The sequence below is a fragment of the Mesoplodon bidens genome (assembly GCF_964165515.1).
Source record: "Mesoplodon bidens genome assembly, chromosome: 11".
NCBI lineage: Eukaryota > Metazoa > Chordata > Mammalia > Artiodactyla > Ziphiidae > Mesoplodon > Mesoplodon bidens.
Window position 1 is genome coordinate 56,749,261 of NC_138167.1, and position 22,741 is coordinate 56,772,001.

Genomic DNA, 22,741 nt, shown 5'->3' on the forward strand with positions numbered 1-22,741 from the left:
GGCTAATTGTTTTAATGCCATGATTTATGCTGGGAACTTTTTAAAAATTAAAATGATAAAAACTTCAATAATTGTTAAATAAGAGTAGATATTAAAAGGCAGAGTGATTGAAAGGCATGCTGGACTCCTGAGGTTCGTATTTAGGAGGTAGTTCTTGTCTAAGGTCATGAGTTGTAAATCTGTGAAATAAAAATCTGTGTCTCACACAAACAAATACAAATATTGTTTGGTCATTTAGGCTCAGTGGAATCTTACTCAGAAGAAAAAGCAAAAAAAGTTAGGTCTGAATATGAAAAGAAACTGCAAGCCATGAATAAAGAACTGCAGAGACTTCAGACAGCTCAAAAAGAGCATGCAAGGTTGCTTAAAAATCAGTCCCAATATGAAAAGCAATTGAAGAAATTACAGCAGGATGTGATGGAAATGAAAAAAACAAAGGTATTGATTATATTTTCCATTAACGGTAGATGTTGGTGATGCTTGTGTATTTTGGGACCAAAAAAAATTATTGTGGTTCTTCCTGTATTCAATAAAATGTAATCCAGTCTTAGAAATGATACACTTCCTTTTGGCAGTTAGAAGTTGTTTCCTATAGTCATCCATAGTCAAAGTCTTTCTTTGGAGTAGCTGAAAATCATGTGGTCAACAGGGCTTCTCTGACTTTAAAAACAAAACAAAACAAAACAAAACTCTTATACAAACTTAACAAAAGTATAAAATGTTTAAAACATGCAAGAAAGCACAGATAATAACATAACGAACAATATATCCACTGTCTAGGTTAAGGTATTAAACATTGCCGATATGCAGAAAGCTTCCTATATATCTCTTCTTGATCATATTCTCTTTTCCCTGAGAGGTAACAACTATCTTGAATTTGGTGTTTATCATTCCCATGCATAGAAAAGTACAAGTTTTCTTCCCTTGACCAGAGAGAGTATGTGAATTCTAATCTGTTACTGTTTTTGTGGTGGAACAGATTATTCTTAACTTTTGGCATGAAAATCAATGTTGTTTCCTTAAAATAGGAAATGTGGAAATGATTTAAGAAGTAGATTATTATGTTGTGTAGTTGCTGATGACAGCAAAAATAGCTAAAATAGCTAGGTGCTTACTATGTGCCAGGCACTGTTATAAGCACAGTGCAGGTATTAACTCATTGAATTCTCAGAGGAATCCAATCCCATAGAACTATTACCTGCATTTTATAGATGAGAAAACCAGTCTAGAGTTGTTAAGTAACTTGTTCAACGTCACACAGCTACTGATAATAAGTTAGATAACAAAAAATCATTCAAGTTATAGAACAGCTGGACATTGAATATAAAAAGCATAGAACACTAAGCAATTTGAGAGAAGTATTTTAGAAATGTATTAGAAATATAAATATATTAATCTTACAAAAATAAGAATTGACCATTTAATGTGTAGCAAAACTCCACATTGTTTTCTTGTTAAATATTCAGAATCCTAAGAACATTTTTCCATACATGTGATTTATTTAATGAATATTGTGATAGGGTAATCACAATAGATGTATTTACCTAATATTTTAGGTTCGCTTAATGAAACAAATGAAAGAAGAACAAGAAAAAGCCAGATTAACAGAGTCTAGAAGAAACAGAGAGATTGCTCAATTAAAAAAGGATCAACGTAAAAGAGATGTGAGTGGACTTTAACTCTCAGTTATGTAAGAATATTGTACATCAACAAGATTGTTCAATAAATGAAAGAAATTTTTTGATAACTTTACTAAATACAGGTTAAGGACAATAAATAAGCATTTTATAATTTGGCATTTATTATAGTATGTGGATTAGAGTAATTCCATATAAAAGTTTATGAAAAACACTATAATATTATTATAAAGTTTATTGGAGGTGTATTTCCTAGATGATCAGATGGAAGAAAATGGCAAATAATGACTGTTTATTTCTAGGGAGACCAAGGAAGTAGTTGCAGTATTATATAAGATAGTAATTTTAAGATGGTTACAAAGACAGCTTCCACTAGAGATTTTTATAAATGTTCCTGGAATAATAACCAGGCTTCACTAGAAGAGGCTTTACTAAGGGCTATAAAAATTTTCATATTCTTTGACCCAAGAATTCTGCTTCCATGAACTCAGACTAAGTAAATAATTTAAACTAAGACAAATTACAGTGTGTTAAAATCTTCACTTTAGGGTTATTTGTAGTAATGAAAACAGTAAAATCAACTAAGATGTGTGTCAGTAAGGGTAACAGTTAAATAAATTATGGTTCATCCCATTTAAGAGGTGGTTATTCATCCATTAAAAAGTAGGATTTGGAAACTGCATAGTAAAATGAAAAATGACTATGATTTCACATTAAGGGTAGAGTAACATTTTATATATGCGTGCTTGTTTACAATGAGGGAAAAATTTGAAGGATACATATCAATATGCTAAATGTGGTTGTATTAGGGTTATAGGTTTTAGTTGATTGGATTTTTTCTTTCCAAAGTTTTGGCAATATAGTTATTTCTTATGACAATTTTTTCTTAAAAAAAGAAGCCATCACCTTCCTGTCCACAATATCAGTTAGGTTTCAGCCCTTGTTCTTTTTTTCTCACCAACTTTTTATAAATTCTCCCTGAAGAAAACATAAACATACAGGATATTTTAGAAAATAGAAATCTACTTTGGGGGGTAAAGATGAAATTAAGGGGATAGAGAAGAGTGAGCAATGAGATAGAAAAGTAGATATTGTAGCCAGATGACTCCCATATTTATGACTGTATTTATTTATTTATTTTCCCAGGATATTAATGTATTTTAATAATCAGTCTATTTTATCACTTTCAATTCCTGGGCATTTTAGATCTTGTTTATACCAATACGTTCCTACTGGAATCGAGTAGAAGCACATTTTAACATATTGTCCAGTGGGGTTTTTTCTGTTTTTTTTTTTAAAAACAGAAAATTTATATGCCATAAAGTTCACTGCTTTAAACTATACAATTCAAGATTTTAGTATATTCACAAGTTTGTGCAACAATCACCACTCTAATTCCAGAACATTTTTATAATTCCAAAAAGAAACCCCATACCCATTAGCAGTCACTCTCCATTCCTCCCTGGCTCTTAATCTACTTTCTGTCTATGGATTTGCTTATTCTAGACATTTTATATAAATGGAATCATACAATATGTAGCCTTTTGTGTCTGGTTTCTTTCATTTTAGCATGTTTTCAAGGTTCATCCATGTTATAGCATGTATCAGTAGTTCATTCGTTTTTTTTTTTTTTTTTTTTTTTTTGCGGTACGCGGGCCTCTCACTGTTGTGGCCTCTCCCGTTGCGGAGCACAGGCTCCGGATTTGCAGGCTCAGCAGCCATGGCTCACGGGCCCAGCCACTCTGCGGCATGTGGGATTTTCCCGGACCGGGGCACAAACCCACGTCCCCTGCATCAGCAGGCAGACTCTCAACCACTGCGCCATCAGGGAAGCCCAGTAGTTTGTTCCTTTTTATGGCTGTATGTATAGAGCACATTTTTGCTAATCCATTCTTCGATTGGCTGGCATTTAGGTTGTTTTGACTTTTGGGCTATTTATTTTGTTTTTAATGAAAACTTTTGAGTAACAGGAATAATTTCCTTATAATGTATGCTACCTATTTCTTTATTACTAATTCATATGATGTATAGAGATTTCAATATTGAACAATTAACTCCTGGGATTGAACTTTTGAATCTTATCCACAACATATGATGTCTCTGTTCTGTTATAAAGATCTGAGGCTGGCTAATCACATACAAAGCTACCATTTCAGATGTTCTTCTACCTTTAATTTGTTGCTTTGTGTGCATATTCAACTCCTGTATATGTTGTTTCTTACAATATTCAACTTTGAACACTTAGAGAACCAAATATGTTTGTACATCATACAAAAAAATATGAATGAGCTTGAGATTTGATTTTTAATATGAAGAAATTAAATGTAGTAAGAAGGTTAAAACTATAGGTTAATTTTAGTTTTTGATAGTTCATTTAAAAAAAGATTTATTGGGCTTCCCTGGTGGCGCAGTGGTTGAGAATCTGCCTGCTAATGCAGGGGACACGGGTTCGAGCCCTGGTCTGGGAGGATCCCACATGCCGCGGAGCAACTGGGCCCGTGAGCCACAACTACTGAGCCTGCGTGCCTGGACCTGTGCTCCGCAACAAGAGAGGCCGCGACAGTGAGAGGCCCGTGCACGGCGATGAAGAGTGGCCCCCGCTTGCCACAACTAGAGAAGGCCCTCGCACAGAAACGAAGACCCGGCACAGCCAAAAATAAATTAATTAATTAATAAACTCCTACCCCCAACACCTAAAAAAAAAAAAAAAAAAAGATTTATTAACTTTACTTCTATGTCTATTATTGTATAGGCAATTAAGATATGTCAGTGATAAGATAGATTCTTTTTCTCAAAGAATTCCCATCTGATAACATAAGAATGTGTATAAATTTGAGATGTATCATCTCTTTGAATTTGGGATACAGAACATGGAGAGTTATTTGTTACATCACAGAATTAAAGTCCTAGAAGAGACATTTGTGATCAAGGCTATCTGTGATCAAGACTATTGTGATCAAGATTATTTCCTAAATTATATCCCTAGAAAGTGGCTTAAAATAATTAATAATTAATTGTCTTTATCATAGAGACTACCTAAAAAACAAATTGGTAGCCAGTTTGTTTTATTGTTCAACAATAAAACATTTATTTCCAATGTTATTTGGAAATAACATTTCCAAAGTTACTATAAAGTGCTAATACAATTAATATATATTCTTCCTATGTTTAAAATAGTTTATAACTACTGTATATATTATAAGATGCCTCTATTGAAAATATTCTAAACTATGTTTCTTCCTAATCACGCCTTAGCCAGCAACAAAAACAAAATGTCCTGCAAAACTGAAATGAGGCAATATTTGTAAAGCGTTTAGAAAAGTATTTGTATATAGTGAGCCCTATATTAGTGTTTGTTAAATAAAAGTATGTGTCACAGAGATAAGTTTTTATTTTCAGAGAGAAATGGCTATATAAGTATGCCTTTGTGTTTATTGGAATAAAATATCTGTATCTGTAGTAATGGGTGCAAGCTGTTAGCTCAGATGCTGCTAAGAACCCTTACAGTTCCCAGTGGAATGGGGAAACATGTTAATGCAGGAGTAGGAAGCATTATATCTTTCAGTTTCCTATTTTAACTTATTCAATATTATTTTATAGCATCAACTTAGACTTCTAGAAGCCCAAAAAAGAAACCAAGAAGTGGTTCTTCGTCGCAAAACAGAAGAGGCAAGTTGACTATTTGGAGGAAACATTCTGGCTTTGAGATAAATGATGTATTTCTATAGACTAAGAGCATGAGTCAACCTCTATTCCTATTTCAGGTTACAGCTCTTCGTCGGCAAGTAAGGCCCATGTCAGATAAAGTGGCTGGGAAAGTCACTCGGAAGCTGAGCTCATCTGATACCCCTGTTCAGGACACTGGTTCCAGTGCAACCACCATAGAAACAGATGCATCAAGGGCTGGAGCCCAGCAGAAAATGAGAATTCCTGTGGCAAGAGTCCAGGCCTTACCAACACCCACGACAAATGGAACCAGGTCAACATGATTCTTCTGTTCCTCCTGACATAATCTTTGCATTACTGAAAGTTGGACTTAAATGAAAAGCAGCTCACTATTTGGCAGTACATAATCAAATAAGCACATAAGTAACTATGTTTGTCTGTTTTTATATGATTCTAGAAAAAAATATCAGAGGAAAGGATTGACAGGCCGAATGTTTACTTCTAAGACAGCTCGCATGAAGTGGCAGCTTCTTGAACGCAGGGTCACAGACATCATCATGCAGAAAATGACTATTTCCAATATGGAGGCTGATATGAATAGGCTCCTCAAGGTGTGGAAAATAGAAAATAGATATGCTCTCCCTTAGCTGTTAATTTTTGTTTTCTAAATTTGTTCCCTGGGTAAATTGAATACTTGCCAAGTTTTTCTTTGTGGGGGGGGGTTGCATTGTATATGAATAGATGAATGCCATTTCTTTCTTTTTTTTAATTTATTTTTTTATAGAGCAGCTTCTTATTAGTCATCAGTTTTATACATATCAGTGTATACATGTCAATCACAATCGCCCAATTCATCACACGACCATCCCCACCCAACCCGTGACTTTCCCCCGTTGGTGTCCATGCATTTGTTCTCTATATCTGTGTCTCAACTTCTGCCCTGAAACCGGTTCATCTGTACCATTTTTTTGGTTTCTACATACATGCGTTAATATACGATATTTGTTTTTTTCTTTCTGACTTACTTCACTCTGTATGACAGTCTCTAGATCCATCCACGTCTCAACAAATGACCCAATTTCGTTCCTTTTTATAGCTGAGTAATATTCCATTGTGTATATGTACCACTACTTCTTTATCCATTCGTCTGTTAATGGGCATGTAGGTTGATTCCATGACCTGGCTATTGTAAATAGTGCTGCAATGAACATTGGGGTGCACGTGTCTTTTTGAATTATGTTTTCTCTGGGTATATGCCCAGTAGTGGGATTGCTGGATCATATGGTAATTTTATTTTTGTTTTTTTAAGGAACCTCCATACTGTTCTCCATAGTGGCTGTATCAATTTACATTCCCACCAACAGTGCAAGAGGGTTCCCTTTTCTCCACACCCTCTCCAGCGTTTGTTGTTTGTAGATTTTCTGATGATGCCCATTCTAACTGGTGTGAGGTGATACATCATTGTAGTTTTGATTTGCATTTCTCTAATAATTAGTGATGTTGATCAGCTTTTCATGTGCTTCTTGGCCATCTGTATGTCTTCTTTGGAGAAATATCTATTTAGGTCTTCTGCCCATTTTTGGATTGGGTTGTTTCTTTCTTTAATATTGAGCTGCATGAGCTCTTTATATATTTTGGAGATTAATCCTTTGCCTGTTGATTCATTTGCAAATATTTTCTCCCATTCTGAGGGCTGTCTTTTCATCTTGTTTATGGTTTCCTTTGCTGTGCAAAAGCTTTTTTTTTGGGGGGGGGGTACATGGGCCTCTCACTGTTGTGGCCTCTCCCATTTCGGAGCACAGGCTCTGGACACGCAGGCTCAGCGGCCATGGCTCACGGGCCAAGCCGCTCTGTGGCATGTGGGATTTTCCCAGACCGGGGCAAGAACCTGTGTCCCCTGCATCGGCAGGCAGACTCTCAACCACTGCGCCACCAGGGAAGCCCTGTGCAAAAGCTTTTAAGTTTCATTAGGTCCCATTTGTTTATTTTTGTTTTTATTTCCATTACTCTAGGAAGTGGATCAAAAAAGATGTTGCTGTGATTTATGTCAAAGAGTGTTCTTCCTCTGTTTTCCTCTAAGAGTTTTATAGTGTCCAGTCTTACATTTAGGTCTCTAAGCCATTTTGAGTTTATTTTTGTGTATGGTTAGGGAGTGTTCTAATTTCATTCTTTTACGTGTAGCTGTCCAGTTTTCCCAGTGCCACTTATTGAAGAGACTGTTTTTTCACCATTTTATATCCTTGCCTCCTTTGTCATAGATTAGTTGACCATGGGCTCGTGGGTTTATCTCTGGGCTTTCTATCTTGTTCCATTGATCTATGTTTCTGTTTTTGTGCCACTACCATTTGGTCTTGATTACTGTAGCTTTGTAGTATAGTCTGAAGTCAGGGAGTCTGATTCTTCCCGCTCCGTTTTTTTCCCTCAAGACTGCTTTGGCTATTCAGGGTCTTTTGTGTCTCCATACAACTATTAATATTCTTTGTTCTAGTTCTGTAAAAAATGCCATTGGTAATTTCATAGGGATTGCATTGAATCTGTAGATTGCTTTGGGTAGTATAGTCATTTTCACAATATTGATTCTTCCAATCCAAGAACATGGTATATCTCTCCATCTGTTGGTATCATCTTTAATTTCTTTCATCAGTGTCTTATAGTTTTCTGCATACAGGTCTTTTGTCTCCCTAGGTAGGTTTATTCCTAGGTAATTTATCCTTTTTGTTGTAATGGTAAATGGGAGTGTTTCCTTAATTTCTCTTTCAGATTTTTCATCATTAGTGTATAGGAATGGAAGAGATTTCTGTGCATTAATTTTGTATCCTGAAACTTTACCAAATTCATTGATTAGCTCTAGGAGTTTTCTGGTGGCATTTTTAGTATTCTGTATGTATAGTATCATGTCATCCGCAAACAGTGACAGTTTTACTTCTTCTTTTCCAATTTGTATTACTTTTATTTCTTTTTCTTCTCTGATTGCCATGGCTAGGACTTCCAAAACTATGTTGAATAATAGTGGTGAGAGTGGACATCCTTGTCTTGTTCCTGATCTTAGAGGAAATGCTTTCAGTTTTTCACCATTGAAAATGATATTTGCTGTTGGTTTCTCGTATATGGCCTTTATTATGTTGAGGTAGGTTCCCTCTATGCCCACTTTCTGGAGAGTTTTTATCATAAATGGGTGTTGAATTTTGTCAAAAGCTTTTTTCTGCATCTATTGAGATGATCATATGGTTTTTATTCTTCAATTTGTTAATATGGTGTATCACATTGATTGATTTGCGTATATTGAAGAATCCTTGCACCCCTGAGATAAATCCCACTTGATCATGGTGTATGATCCTTTTAATGTGTTGTTGGATTGTGTTTGCAAGTATTTTGTTGAGGATTTTTGCATCTATATTCATCAGTGATATTGGTCTGTAATTTTCTTTTTTTGTAGTACCTTTGTCTGGTTTTGATATCAGGGTGTTGGTGGCCTCATAGAATGAGTTTGGGAGTGTTCCTTCCTCTGCAATTTTTTGGAAGTGTTTGAGAAGGATGGGTGTTAACTCTTCTCTAAATGTTTGATAGAATTCACCTGTGAAGCCATCCGGTCCTGGACTTTTGTTTGTTAGAAGATTTTTTTTTTTTTTTTTTGCAGTACACGGTCCTCTCACTGTTGTGGCCTCTCCCCTTGTGGAGCACAGGATCAGGACACACAGGCTCCACGGCCATGGCTCACGGGCCCAGCCGCTCTGCGGCATGTGGGATCTTCCCAGACCAGGGCACGAACCTGTGTCCCCTGCATCAGCAGTTGGACTCTCAACCACTGCACCACCAGGGAAACCCTGTTGGAAGATTTTTTAATCACAGTTTCAATTTCATTAGTTGTGATTGGTCTGTTCATATTTTCTCTTTCTTCCTGGTTCAGTCTTGGCAAGGTATACCTTTCTAAGAATTTGTCCATTTCTTCCAGGTTGTCCATTTTATTGGCATAGAGTTGCGTGTAGTAGTCTCTTAGGATGCTTTGTATTTCTGCAGTGTCTGTTGTAACTTCTCCTTCTTCATTTCTAATTTTATTGATTTGAGTCCTCTCCCTCTTTTTCTTGATGAGTCTGGCTAATGGTTTATCAATTTTGTTTATCTTCCCAAAGAACCAGCTTTTAGTTTTATTGATCTTTGCTATTGTTCTCTTTGTTTCATTTCATTGATTTCTGCTCTGATCTTTATGATTTCTTTCCTTCTGCTAACTTTGTGTTTTGTTTGTTCTTTTTGCTCTAGTTCCTTTAGGTGTAAGGTTAGATTGCTTACTTAAGATTTTTCTTGTTTCTTGAGGTAGGCTTGTATAGCTATAAATTTCCCTCTTAGAACTGCTTTTGCTGCATCCCATAGGTTTTGGATTGTTGTGTTTTCATTGTCATTTGTCTCTAGGTATTTTTTGATTTCCTCTTTGATTTCTCAGTGATCTCTTGGTTATTTAGTAATGTATTGTTTAGCCTCCATGTGTTTGTGTTTTTTACTTTTTTTTCCCTGTTATTCATTTCTAATCTCATAGTGTTGTGGTCAGAAAAGATGCTTGATATGATTTCAATTTTCTTAAATTTACTGAGGCTTGACTTGTGACCCAAGATGTGATCTATCCTGGAGAATGTTCTGTGCACACTTGAGAAGAAAGTGTAATCTGCTGTTTTTGGATGGAATGTCCTATAAATATCAGTTAAATCTGTCTGGTCTATTGTGTAATTTAAAGCTTCTCTTTCCTTTTTTGTTTTCATTTTGGATGATCTCTCCATTGGTGTAAGTGAGGTGTTAAAATCCCCCACTATTATTGTGTTACTGTCGATTTCCTCTTTTATAGCTGTTAGCAGTTGCCTTATGTATTGAGGTGCTCCTATGTTGGGTGCGTGTATATTTATAATTGTTATATCTTCTTCTATAATTGATCCCTTGACCATTATGTAGTGTCCTTCCTTGTCTATTGTAACATTCTTTATTTTAAAGTCTATTTTATCTGATACGATTATTGCTACTCCAGCTTTCTTTTTATTTCCATTTGCTTGGAATATCTTTTTCCATCCCCTCACTTTCAGTCTGTATGTGTCCCTAAATCTCAAGTGGGTCTCTTGTAGACAGCATACATATAGGTCTTGTTTTTGTATCCATTCAGCAAGCCTGTGTCTTTTGGTTGGAGCATTTAATCCATTCACGTTTAAGGTAATTATCGATATGTATGTTCCTATGATCATTTTCTTAATTGTTTTTGGTTTGTTTTTGTAGGTCCTTTTCTTGTCTTGTCTTTCCCACTTAGAGAAGTTCCTTTAGCATTTGTGGTAGAGCTGGTTTTGTGGTGCTGAATTCTCTTAGCTTTTGCTTGACTGTAAAGCTTTTGATTTCTCCATCGAATCTGAATGAGATCCTTGCCATGTAGAGTAATCTTGGTTGTAGGTTCTTCCCTTTCCTCACTTTAAGTATATCATGCCACCCCCTTTTGGCTTGTAGTTGCTGCTGAGAAATCAGCTGTTAACCTTATGGGAGTTCCTTTGTATGTTATTTGTTGGTTTTCCCTTGCTGCTTTCAGTACTTTTTCTTTGTCTTTAATTTTTGCCAGTTTGATTACTGTGTGTCTTGGTGTGTTTCTCCTTGGGTTTATCCTATATGGGACTCTCTGTGCACCTGGACTTGGGTAGCTATTTCCTTTCCCACGTTAGGGAAGTTTTTGACTATAATCTCTTCAGATATTTTCTGTGGTCCTTTCTCTCTCTCTCCTCCTTCTTGGACCCCTATAATATGAATGTTCTTGCATTTAATGTTGTCCCAGAGGTCTCTTAAGCTGTCTTCATTTCTTTTCATTCTTTTTTCTTTATTCTGTTCCGCAGCAGTGAAGTCCACCATTTTTTCTTCCAGGTCACTTATCTGTTCTTCTGCTTCAGTTATTCTGCTATTCATTCCTTCTAGTGTAGTTTTCATTTCAGTTATTGTATTGTTCATCTCTGTTTGTTTGTTCTTTAATTCTTCTAGTTCTTTGTTAAACATTTCTTACATCTTCTCGATCTTTGCCTCCATCGTTTTGCCGAGGTCCTGGATCATCTTCACTATCATTATTCTGAATTCTTTTTGTGGAAGGTTGCCTATCTCCACTTCATTTAGTTGTTTTTCTGTGGTTTTAGCTTGTTCCTTCATCTGGTACATAGCCCTCTGCTTTTCATCTTGTCTGTCTTTCTGTGATTGTGGTTTTTGTTCCACAGGCTGCAGGATTGTAGTTCTTCTTGCTTCTGCTCTCTGCCCTCTGGTGGAAGAAGCTATCTCCATTTCTTTTTTTTTAATTGTGGTAAGATCAGATACCATGAGAGCTACCCTCTTAACACATTTTTAACTGTACAGCACAGTGTTGTTAGGTATAAGCACAATATTGTAAAGAAGAGTTCTATAACTTACTCATCTTGCATAACTGAAACTTTATATCCACTGAACAGCAGATCCCACTTCCTCCTCCCCCAGCCCTTGGTATCCATCATTCTATTTACTGCTTCTATGAGTGTGACTATTTTAGTTTCCTCATATAAGTGGAATCCTGCAGTATTTGCCCTTCTGTTAACTCATTTCATTTGGCATAATATTCTCAAGGTCCTAGATGAAAATAATTTCTTAAAATCCAATCTGTTTTCTCAATAGCAAAGGGAAGAACTCACAAAAAGACGAGAGAAACTTTCAAAAAGAAGGGAAAAGATAGTCAAGGAAAATGGAGAGGGAGATAAAAATGTGGTTACCATCAATGAGGAGCTGGAGTCATTAACTGCTAATATAGATTATATCAATGACAGTATTTCTGAATGTCAAGCCAACATCATGCAGATGGAAGAAGCAAAGGTTTGTAACTAAAGAAATGTTTAATGACTTAATAAGAAGTATTTTTGTATTTTTTGTCATTAAAAACACTTTCAATTTTTATATGAAGAGATTTTCTATCTATGGTTTAATGTGATTCTTAGGTTTTGCATGTATACCACACCCTGCCTGCTTTCCATTTCTGTGTGTATTTTGTGATATTATTATTGTTTACACAAGACATATAATTTATTAATCAACCTTGAGTTCTTAACTGTTCAAATGTCTTGTCTTTTAAATTAGACCATATGTTTCTTGGAGTAGGGATCATATTTTATACTTTTCTGAGGAGTCACATTTGCTAATCCAATAATATCATATAAATGCATGAAACAATGGCTTTGTCTCTGTTAAATACGTTCAGCTCAAGGTAAGGATACATCATATGTTGGTTTGATGTAGGAAGAAGGAGAAACGTTGGATGTCACTGCAGTCATTAATGCTTGTACACTTACAGAAGCCAGATACCTGCTAGATCACTTCCTGTCAATGGGCATCAATAAGGTAAATTCTAACTACACTATTATTGAAAACCTAAGCTTTGGTTAATTCATTGCAATTTTGCTTATCTTTCTCTAGTGACCCTTTCCTTTGTAATAAGGAGGACGATTCTTTTTAAATAGAAAGTGTTCCTTTTACCTTTCCTTAGAGTTAAGAAAACTCAGCAGTATTTACATCAATTCCATTAGCTTCTCATCTATTGTGCTTGTGTATTAGAACAGGTAAACAACTTAAAGAATAAATAATTTCTTTTTCACTTTAACAAAGAAAAAGTTAAAAGAAAAATCTCTTAGGGTGCTCAAAAAAAAATCAGAAAGGAAAAAATACAGTTGCACTCTCCTTATCTTCAGAAACTTCTGCCTAAATGTTAAAGGTGATAATTTCTGACTCACCTTTTTTCCCACGTTGAGACTGTGCTAGACCTTTAATGGTTTGTTCTCTCACTTAATCCTCACAATGTGGAAGGAAGTAAGAATTATTCATATCATTTGAATATTTGGAAACTGAGAATTGGGAAGATAAGGTAACTTGCTCAGGGTCAATGAGCTTGCAAGTGCAGGAGCTGGGATGAATTGAGATCTATTTAATGTCAAAGTCCATACATCATATGCATTTGCTATATGATACAGATCTTTGTGTGGTAGATTCTGTTTTGTATGATCTAAGATAATTTTTTTTTGGGGGGGGTGTTATAGGGTCTTCAGGCTGCCCAGAAAGAAGCTCAAATTAAAGTACTTGAAGGTCGGCTTAAACAAACTGAAATAACCAGTGCTACACAAAACCAGCTCTTATTCCATATGTTGAAAGAGAAAGCAGAATTAAATCCTGAGCTAGATGCTTTACTAGGTCATGCTTTACAAGGTAATTTGGATTAAATTTTAGTTAAATAAATTGCATGGTAACTTTGCTCTTTGAGTATGCTATACACTACCTTTTTTCCCTATAGCTTGACTGAATAGATGCTATATTTATGCTTTTGATAATTATTCCTGCTTTAATTTGCATGTATAAATTTTGGGGGATGTAATTATTGTCATTGCAATAAATGATTAGCAACTTAAAAAGGCTTACTTAGCATTATTAAGCAATTAGTTTTTATGAATAAATAAGATCAACCATGCTTCTGAATTGGTTGTTTAAATTACTTAAAGTATTAACCAAGTTTCATTACTTTATATATCTAACTGCCTTAAAAAATAAATTTATAAGTGTTTGCTATGGCATCTATTCTACATATCTTATAAATGATACATAATCTTGTTTTATATGAGAGTTCTTAACATTGGATTTGTTTTGATTGGAGTATTGCTTTTTGTTTCCTTTTGCTGTTATTTACACAGATCTAGATAGCGTACCATTAGGTAAGTATGTTTAGCTTTCTGTGTACCCTACAGCTGCATGAATTACTAATTGTTCATGTACACTAATTGTGGTACATCTTATTTAAAAATTTTTTATTGACAGTGAGCTGGTTTTTGCATGATCTTTTATGAAATGTATCTGTGACCACAAACATACTAAGTCTTTTGTCTTTCTTACACATTTCCTGATTTTTAAGTTCTTAGATGTTTAAAGAAGTATGTTTATTTTTCTATTTTATTATTTGAACTCCAGATTTGGTTCCAATTTCATAAGCCCCTCTTTCTTGTAGGAAAAAATGGAACATATATTCCTTTTTAATTTTTAAATCTATCTGTTAACTTGAATCTGTTGTTTTACCCTCATAAATAACTTTCAGTGTTATTTATCTTTTATATATATTTGTCTTTGGTTTATATTTGCTAGATTCTCAGCTGTTCTTAAGTTTTATAAAATTAAGCCATGTATATTTTAATATTGTAAATTGAATAAAACTATCCAAAGGATTTTATATGAACAGATTAAAACATTATTTATAATTATAATATTTTCAAGTTGGAGCTTTAGATATCACTGAGTATTGAGATTTTCGACATTTTCCCTTGCCACTACAACATTCATGTGAACTACACCCACTCATGAGTAATATCTATACTCCTCCTAGTGGTTATATACATGAAGGATCAGGAGTATCAGTGTAATTTTATTGCAATTTTCTTGAATGATTATTTTGGAGCAGTTTTTATTTAAAATTATTTCAAAATCTGATCTTAACTTTTTCTTTCTAATGACGCAGCTGTCAAAATTTTCTAATACTTATACTTGATGGAGAGGAATGTAACTGAAAGATTAAATGTAATTTCCTCTCTGGGTTATTAAAGTAAACATAACCTATGAATCTGAATTTATTTTAAACGATGCAAATAAAATACATGAGCTATTTGATTTTTTTTTTTTTTTGCGGTACGCGGGCCTCTCACTGTTGTGGCCTCTCCCATTGCGGATGCGGAGCACAGGCTCCGGACACGCAGGCTCAGCGGTCATGGCCCACGGGCCTAGCCGTTCCACGGCATGTGGGATCTTCCCGGACCGGGGCATGAACCCATGTCCCCTGCATCGGCAGATGGACTCTCAACCACTGCGCCACCAGGGAAGCCCTATTTGATTTTTCTAGACGTTTACCCTGTGTGTTAAATCTCAAAATAGTATTTCCTTGAGATCAATTCCATAATACAGATATAGACAGGCTACAACTTTTATCCTGCTCAAGCTGTAACAAAGACAGGTAGAAAAAGGATTGGTTATATTAAGGAACCATGTTAGGCTGCCCAAATTTCTGAATTATAACCAGAATTTTTGCCATTCCATGTGTTACTAAGCATGTTTCTTTTCCTCTTCCTCCTCCTTCCTCTTGTTCTTCTCCCCCTCCTCCTCCTCTGACTTTCCTTTGTTCTTCTTCATCTTAATGGCTCAATTTATAGTAATAAGTAAATTCTTATTTAAGTCCATTAGCTCTTTTAACTTGGAAGAAAAATGCAATGCCCTCTTTGATGTCCTTTAGCGCAGAAAATATTAAACTGCTATTTGATGTGCATTGTTACTTTTTCACAGCTTTCAAACAACTTTCAATTATCTGTAGCTTAAAGAAGGGTCAAAAGCAGAAAGGGGAAAGACATTCAGCTGATATAACCTGTGACTCATGGCATAAATTTTCCCTAAGGCCATAATCTAGACCAGAGGTGCTTGGAAGAAAAGCACAGAAGGAGGAAAACATGGAAATTAAATACACAGAAACTAGACGGTCATATTATATTCATTGCCTTAAAAAATATTTATTTAGTTTCAATTTATCTCAACTTTGGGCTGGGTGCTGGGATTCAAAGATAAATAAGACACAGAATCTTGCCCTCATGGACTTGATACCTTGCTGAGGGTGACAGACCATGAACAGATTATGATACATTGCGGAGAGGGCAGAGATTGAGATATGTACAGGGAATTATGGGAACACAGAATGGGGCTACCCAACAAGAATGAAGGAGTTGATGAAGGCCTTCTGGAGGGGGTGAAATTTGAGCTGAAACATAAATGAAGAAAAAGATTTAGCCAGGCAAGAGACAAGGTGGAAAGGCAGAAGAGTCACTCTGAGCAGGGAATAAGTTAAAAGTTGGACATTTAGCCAAAATATTGTATGCATGAGGACTTCAAACAGGTTGGTTCTCTGGAGCAACAAGTATGTGGTATAGGATGATGAACATAAGGCTAGAGGGGGAGCAAAGGCCGGTACTCCATGCTAATAGGCTTGTATTGTTGTAGCCTTTGAAGAACATCTTTATTTTCCCCTTCTTTTTTCCCTACCTATATTGGTGTTCCTAGGATCTTTCCCTATGTTTGGAGATTTGCTAGAAGACTCAGGGGGCTCAGCATTTAGTTATATTCATGGCAAAGATTCATGAAAGCAATGTATGAAGGATACACAACAAGATTGTAAAGGAAAATGACGCAGATGGAGTCAGGAGGAATCCATGTCCAGGCTGCCTTATGCTCTCTCCCTCCCAGGAAACATCACACAGAATGCACTTTTCCCCCTGGAATGAAAATGCAACAACATGTGTGCATAGTTTACACCCAAGGAAGTCCATTAGACACTCAGCACCTGAGGTTTTTACTGGGAACTAGTCACATAGGCACGCTTTGTCTAGTATATACCAGAATTTCAGACTCCAGAAGGAAAGCAGGAGTTCTCAGCATAAGCCATATTGTTTGCACAAATGTTCTAGGTATAATGCCCTTCCCTCACTAGTTAGCTGATGACTAGGGATACTCTGAGAGCCAAGTTTCAGATGACAGATGAAGTCCAACCTTGCAAGGAGGCCTTTCTAAGGATAGTAGTCTCTGGGCTGCTATGTTAACTCTTTTCCGTACACTACATACATATATACATATCTATATACCTATATAAACTTTAAAAAAGACTTTAATAGTAACTGTTTTGTTAACTTCTAGTGATGTGAGATTATGCAGCTGTGTACCAATATGTATGAACTTTAAAGCATTTCGCAGTTTTAACTCTCTGCTTTTAGCTTTAATGCTCAGTGATGAGAAAAGAAGCTGGTGTTGGGCTGGAATTATGTTCTTAGAGTTGAGAGTAGAGCAGTGAGGTGATGGCATGTCCTGCTGCCCAGATGGATGTAGTGCTCCAGACAAAGCTCAGTCCTGAAGAGGTGTCTAATTTGGTGAATGTCTGGGGTGGAGGGTTGTATCCTCTGGCTAGATTGGTTATGTCAAACTGTAATTATCTCTAAATAAGGCATATATGCATATGCAGGAGCTAAGTAGTTTTTACTGAGCACTCATATGATGTTTAATATACTAACTTTTTTCATCACTCCCTACAAAAAAATTACTAGTCAATCTTAGCCTGCTTTTATACATGGAAAAATAAAGACTAGATTTGTCATTTCTTTACATTTTCTATGTTATTGACTAATTCAGTCACCTTAGCACTCAATTATCCTTTCTGTGAAGCACATCTTCCAGCCTGCAAGCGTGGGCTTTGAGATACACATTGCCTTCAAGACCACCATTTTGCTCATTTCAGAAAGTAAACTCCCTTTGTGTGGGTCCTAGATGGGCTCCATTTAAGATAATGCTATCAAGTATTACTGAATTTCTATTGAAGTGTCTGCTAAACAGTGAGGAAGAATGGGAGCATCTGAGAAAGGAATTAGTTGATTTATGAGCATAATCCACCTGTATGATATAAAAGTAAAAGTTAGAGGGGGATGAATGCTGTATATTTTTCATTGACATATATATAATTATTTTTTAATATTTTATTTATTTATTTTCCTTATTTTTTTGGCTGCATCGGGTCTTAGTTGCAGCACACGGGATCTTTGTTGAGACACAAGTGATCTTTTCATTACGGTGCACGGTCTGCTTGGGTTTCTCTCTAGTTGCAGCGCCTGGGCTTCTCTAGTTGTGGTGTGTGGGTTTTCTCTCTCTAGTTGTGGCACACGGGCTCCAGGGCACGTGGGCTCTGTAGTTGTGGTGCGTGGGTTCCAGAGCACATGAGCTCTATGGTTTGCGGCAGGCAGGCTCTCTTGTTGAGGCGCACGAGCTTGGTAGTTGTGGCGCATGGGCTTAGTTGCCCTGCGGCATGTGGGATCTTAGTTCCCTGACCAGGGATCAAACCCACATCCCCTGCATTGGAAGGCGGATTTTTTACCACTGGACCATGAGGGAAGTCCCCAACATATATATTGTTGATAATATTGCCCTTAGTTTTGTGGAATGGCTTTATAATAAAATGTATAAGTTTTGAAAACTTGCACCTGTGTTAGGGGCTCACTGACATTTTAAATAATTTACTTTCAGTGGCTGTTTTATTTACTGACTTCCTACTAGTTTTATTTGTTTGCTTTTTCCTCTCTTTTCATTAGTGTTCTACAGTTGTTCTGAAATAGCAGTGGTTTGTTTGTATTTATCTACAAAACTGTTGCATGGAAACCTGTAGTTTTAGTCTTTTATGTATATGTGAATGAGCTGCATGCTGATATGTAACTCCTGAACACCTTCACACACAAACATGCTCTCTCTCTACTTGAAAACAAAAATAAAAATAAAGGAAAATATATAAGTTGGAATACTGATAACGTACAACAACTATGTTTATACCTATGTAGTTTTTGAAGTTGGCTTAGTACATTAAAGGGAGCGCATGCAGCATTTATTTTAATCTTGTGTTTTACTTAGTGGTTTTTCATACATGGGATAAATGGATGGTGTGGGATAAATACATACTCTGAAAAATATATAAATAATTATACATACTCTGATAAATACATGATCTCATTTCCATCCTGTGAATGCTGTTCTTTGTTTTATCATTCAACTCATAGCTTTCCTATTTTGAACATATTTTTCTCATCCTAGGACATATAATAAAAGGAGTTTCTTAGAAATATTTTTTTACATTTCTAATTTGACTCAGTTACTAAAACCAAAGTGCCCATATTGAGAGAACTTGGGCTGATGCTTATTATAGCATAGGGATTACAGTCATCATTCAAATTGTGACATGTGGATAATACTTACATTTTGGACATTTTTTTAGAAAATATAGAGGACAGCACTGATGAGGATCTACCTTTAAACAGCCCAGGATCAGAAGGAAGGTAAGAGAGGCTTTAGAAACTTAATAGATTTGATTTATTTCTGTAATATTTTTAATACTTTTATCCTGTGCATCAAAGAATTACCATAAAACAAATAATTTTGGATTTTATGGCTAAGTGAAGAGAACTAGAAACAGTAATATGGAAGCCAAACTAAGTAATGTTTAACCATCCAAAACTTTAAAATAAAAATACTGGGATATTTAAGGAAGAAAAATAGACTATTTTAATTAGTTTATTTTGATTTTAAATATTGTCTTTCTGTGTTTTCTGTAGGCATATAAATTTTTTTCCATACTTGTACTCATTAGAGGGACATACAGTTTTCTATAAGTTCCCTTTTAATCATGTGGTTAATTACTTATTTGCACATAGCTCACTCTCTTCAGACCTTATGAAGCTTTGTGGTGAAGTGAAACCTAAAAACAAGGTAAGGAGAATTGAAAATACCAGGTAAACATTTTTTCTGCTGTTCTTTATTGTCACTATTAATCACATAGGCCTCAGGTTTGACTCTTAATAGGTCAGCAAGTAGGCATGCTTTTACCAAAGATTTCATGTGTAAGAAATTTAGTTCTTTATCATATTCCCCCTTGAAAAAAAAATTATATTGAAAAATTGCTCCTTTGTGGAACTTGTAATTTACTGTATTCTTGTACTTTTTCTACTAGATAAGATATGATTATGGGAAACAATCCTTAAAAATAATTTAGATTGACAGGAGATTTTTGAAATTTTAACATTCTAGTATGTCCTTAAGTATTCTATATTTATTTTGTCTAACTGTGTCTTGAAGTGGTTTGAATAGGCCAACTCTTAATCATCGTTTTGTATTGAAAATTGATGCTATAATGTATATTTGTGAAGCTTAAAAAAATAAAGGATACATACTGTTAAATGTGTAAGAAACACATGGTATATGTCAGATTGAGTGTTGGTAACATTTGATACTAGATGAATTAACTAACTATCTTAATATGTTTGAAAACAAAGAATTTTTGCAGTGCTTAGTAAATATTTGTTGAATGAATGGATGAAATCAGGACTCAAAAGAATAGTACTGTGCTAATGGACAGGATGGATTTAAGGCCCACAGTGTTTAGCCAGGTAATATAAATGAGTAATTTGGCTGGATGTAAGGTAATTAATAGGGATCATTATGATTACCTGAAGTGGACATGCTCCATCTAAAGCAAATAGCCACCACTCAACTACTGCTTATTTTTGCCATGATGGAATATGGGCCTAAGGCTACCAGATCCTCAACTTTTTAAAGAGAAGCTTTAAATATGGAATTTAATGGAGAATTTTCTTATCTTTAAAATACTGGGCTAGCCAACTGAAAAACGTCTCCAGTCTTTATGTATGGTCCTTGAGCTACTGGCTTGGTGACATGTGGTTTGTGTTTTATTATTCTAATTGACTAAGTAGAAGTTACCCAAACTCAAAGAAAACATTCTAGTATAGTTTGGATCCAGTCTTAAGTGGAGGAGAGAATCTCCTAAGTTAACTTGGTCTTTCAGGCCTTGTGAAAGCCAGAGAGAAATGTGAAGTGGTAGCCTAAAGGTGATCTCCTAAAAAAAACCACTGTGGTTTGGAATTACCAAGAAAATGACTCAATTTGCAGTAGGGAGAACTGACAGGGTAAAAGGTTGGCCTGCAGGGCTTTCTCTTTCCAAAAGTTTTCTGGTATTATCTACCACTCCTTTTGAGCTGCAAAGATGCCTAAAAGGTTCTCATATTATTTATTTTTCACTCATTGAAAAAGTGAAGTTGAGTATATATATTAAATAGGTATTTACCAGCACTATGTTAAATGCAGGGGATACAAAGTTGAATAAAACAGGTTGTCTGCCCTTTAGAGGTTTCTAATCTGGTAAACACCTTGATTATCTGTTAATACATTAGCGATAGCAGCCAACTCTAAGCATTAACAACAAGGTAGTCCCATTGGTTTTTCAGGAGTATGGAAGGGAATACTTATGGTAAATTTAGATTCTAGGAAAATAACCTTCACCTGCCTCACCATGCTGCCAAAAGCTGGTATGGACTGGTGGTAGATATCCAGCAGGCAGATTAAACACCCAGTTAAAGCATCAGGGGGGCAGGGTCATAAAAAAGGAGAAACAGATGTAAAAATTGATAGTAAAATGAAATTAAAATTTATATTAAATAAATCATCTAAGCCTGGGAAACATCAGAATTTAGTTGAATGTCCCTGCAACTATCTTTTGGTTTAATTTCTTTCTTCTTTCTTTCTTTCTTTCTTTCTTTTTTTTTTTTTTTAATGATATGTTGAGGGAGCTGGTGATGAATGGCAGGATAGCACAATAATATTGGAGGCAGATTGCCTGGTTTTGAATCTGGCTTTGCCACTTATTAGCTGTGTGACTTTGGACTTTTAGCTTCTCTGTGCCTCAGTTCTCTCATCTGTGAATTGGGATAATGATAGTATATACTAATATAGTAAAATATTTAGAACAACTTCTGGCATACAATAGAAACGTTGGCTATTATTATGGCCTCTAAAGGTCTTATCTGGCTGTAGCTCTGGCTTGTCACTATCTTACGTGTTATGTTTGACACACTTGCTAGGAAAAGACACGCTAAATGTTTTACCTATTTCAAACTAATATTAAGTATCGCCTAATCATCTTCCCTGCGAAAATTTGCACATGATTGTTTTTCCTTCCATTCTCTGACTAGGCCCGAAGGAGAACCACTACTCAAATGGAATTGCTGTATGCAGATAGCAGTGAACTAGCTTCAGACACTAGTACAGGAGATGCTTCCTTGCCTGGCCCTCTTACACCTGTTGCAGAAGGGCAAGAGATTGGAATGAATACAGAGACAAGTACTTCTGCTAGGGAAAAAGAGCTCCCTCCCCCATCTGGCTTCCCTTCTAAGATAGGCAGCATGTAAGTCTGGCCCAGCTATACTAACTTCCTTTCTTTTGGCTTTCTTTTTTTTTTTTTTTTTTTTAATGCATGTTGCTAATTTCTTATTTCTACTTTTAAAAATTTATGTAAATAAGATCTCTAGTTTTCAAAGTAATTTCTGTTAGGTGTTGTGTCTCCTAATATTTGGACATTCAAAATAATTTAAATGAGATGTTCTTTGTTGAATTGCTTTGTCTTATTTCTAAGTTTTAGAGTAAAGATTATAATTTTTATAAAGGCTGAGTTGTGAATTACAGACAAAATTTATTTAGAAACACCTAAACTAGATTAAAGTTATACCTATAAAGCCATTATATAAAGCAGAAGCTTTAAAAATTCTTAAATTTACGCTAAATTACATTATATCCTAGTTCTAAGAGCCTGGTCAAGATAGTAAACCTTTGCTGACACTTTTAAAGAAAAATACAAATATCAGTTACAAATAATACATTTTGAATTTTCCTAATTCTTTGCCTTGAAGCACATTGCATGTCTGGGATGAGTGTACACACAAAGTATAAATATTGTATTATTAAAGGTTTGAAGGAGGAAATATTACCTCTCCTCTCTATGGTAATCTTAACAAAAAACATTCCAT

At 35.4% G+C, this 22,741-nt stretch overlaps 1 protein-coding gene across 4 annotated transcripts in view; it reads left to right on the forward strand.

Moving 5' to 3' along the window:
- Positions 1-22,741, forward strand: part of KIF21A (kinesin family member 21A) — a 166,409-nt gene that overhangs the window by 118,241 nt on the left and 25,427 nt on the right. For 3 of the 4 annotated variants that reach the window (XM_081250315.1, XM_081250316.1, XM_081250318.1), the window contains exons 15-26: positions 239-438; positions 1,557-1,664; positions 5,238-5,306; positions 5,402-5,616; positions 5,761-5,914; positions 11,952-12,146; positions 12,567-12,668; positions 13,361-13,526; positions 14,006-14,026; positions 19,144-19,204; positions 19,580-19,634; positions 21,911-22,122. In XM_081250315.1, coding sequence (XP_081106441.1) covers positions 239-438; positions 1,557-1,664; positions 5,238-5,306; positions 5,402-5,616; positions 5,761-5,914; positions 11,952-12,146; positions 12,567-12,668; positions 13,361-13,526; positions 14,006-14,026; positions 19,144-19,204; positions 19,580-19,634; positions 21,911-22,122 — 1,558 coding nt within the window. The remainder of the gene's footprint in view (positions 1-238; positions 439-1,556; positions 1,665-5,237; positions 5,307-5,401; positions 5,617-5,760; positions 5,915-11,951; positions 12,147-12,566; positions 12,669-13,360; positions 13,527-14,005; positions 14,027-19,143; positions 19,205-19,579; positions 19,635-21,910; positions 22,123-22,741) is intronic. The other variant, XM_081250317.1, reaches the window with a different exon arrangement.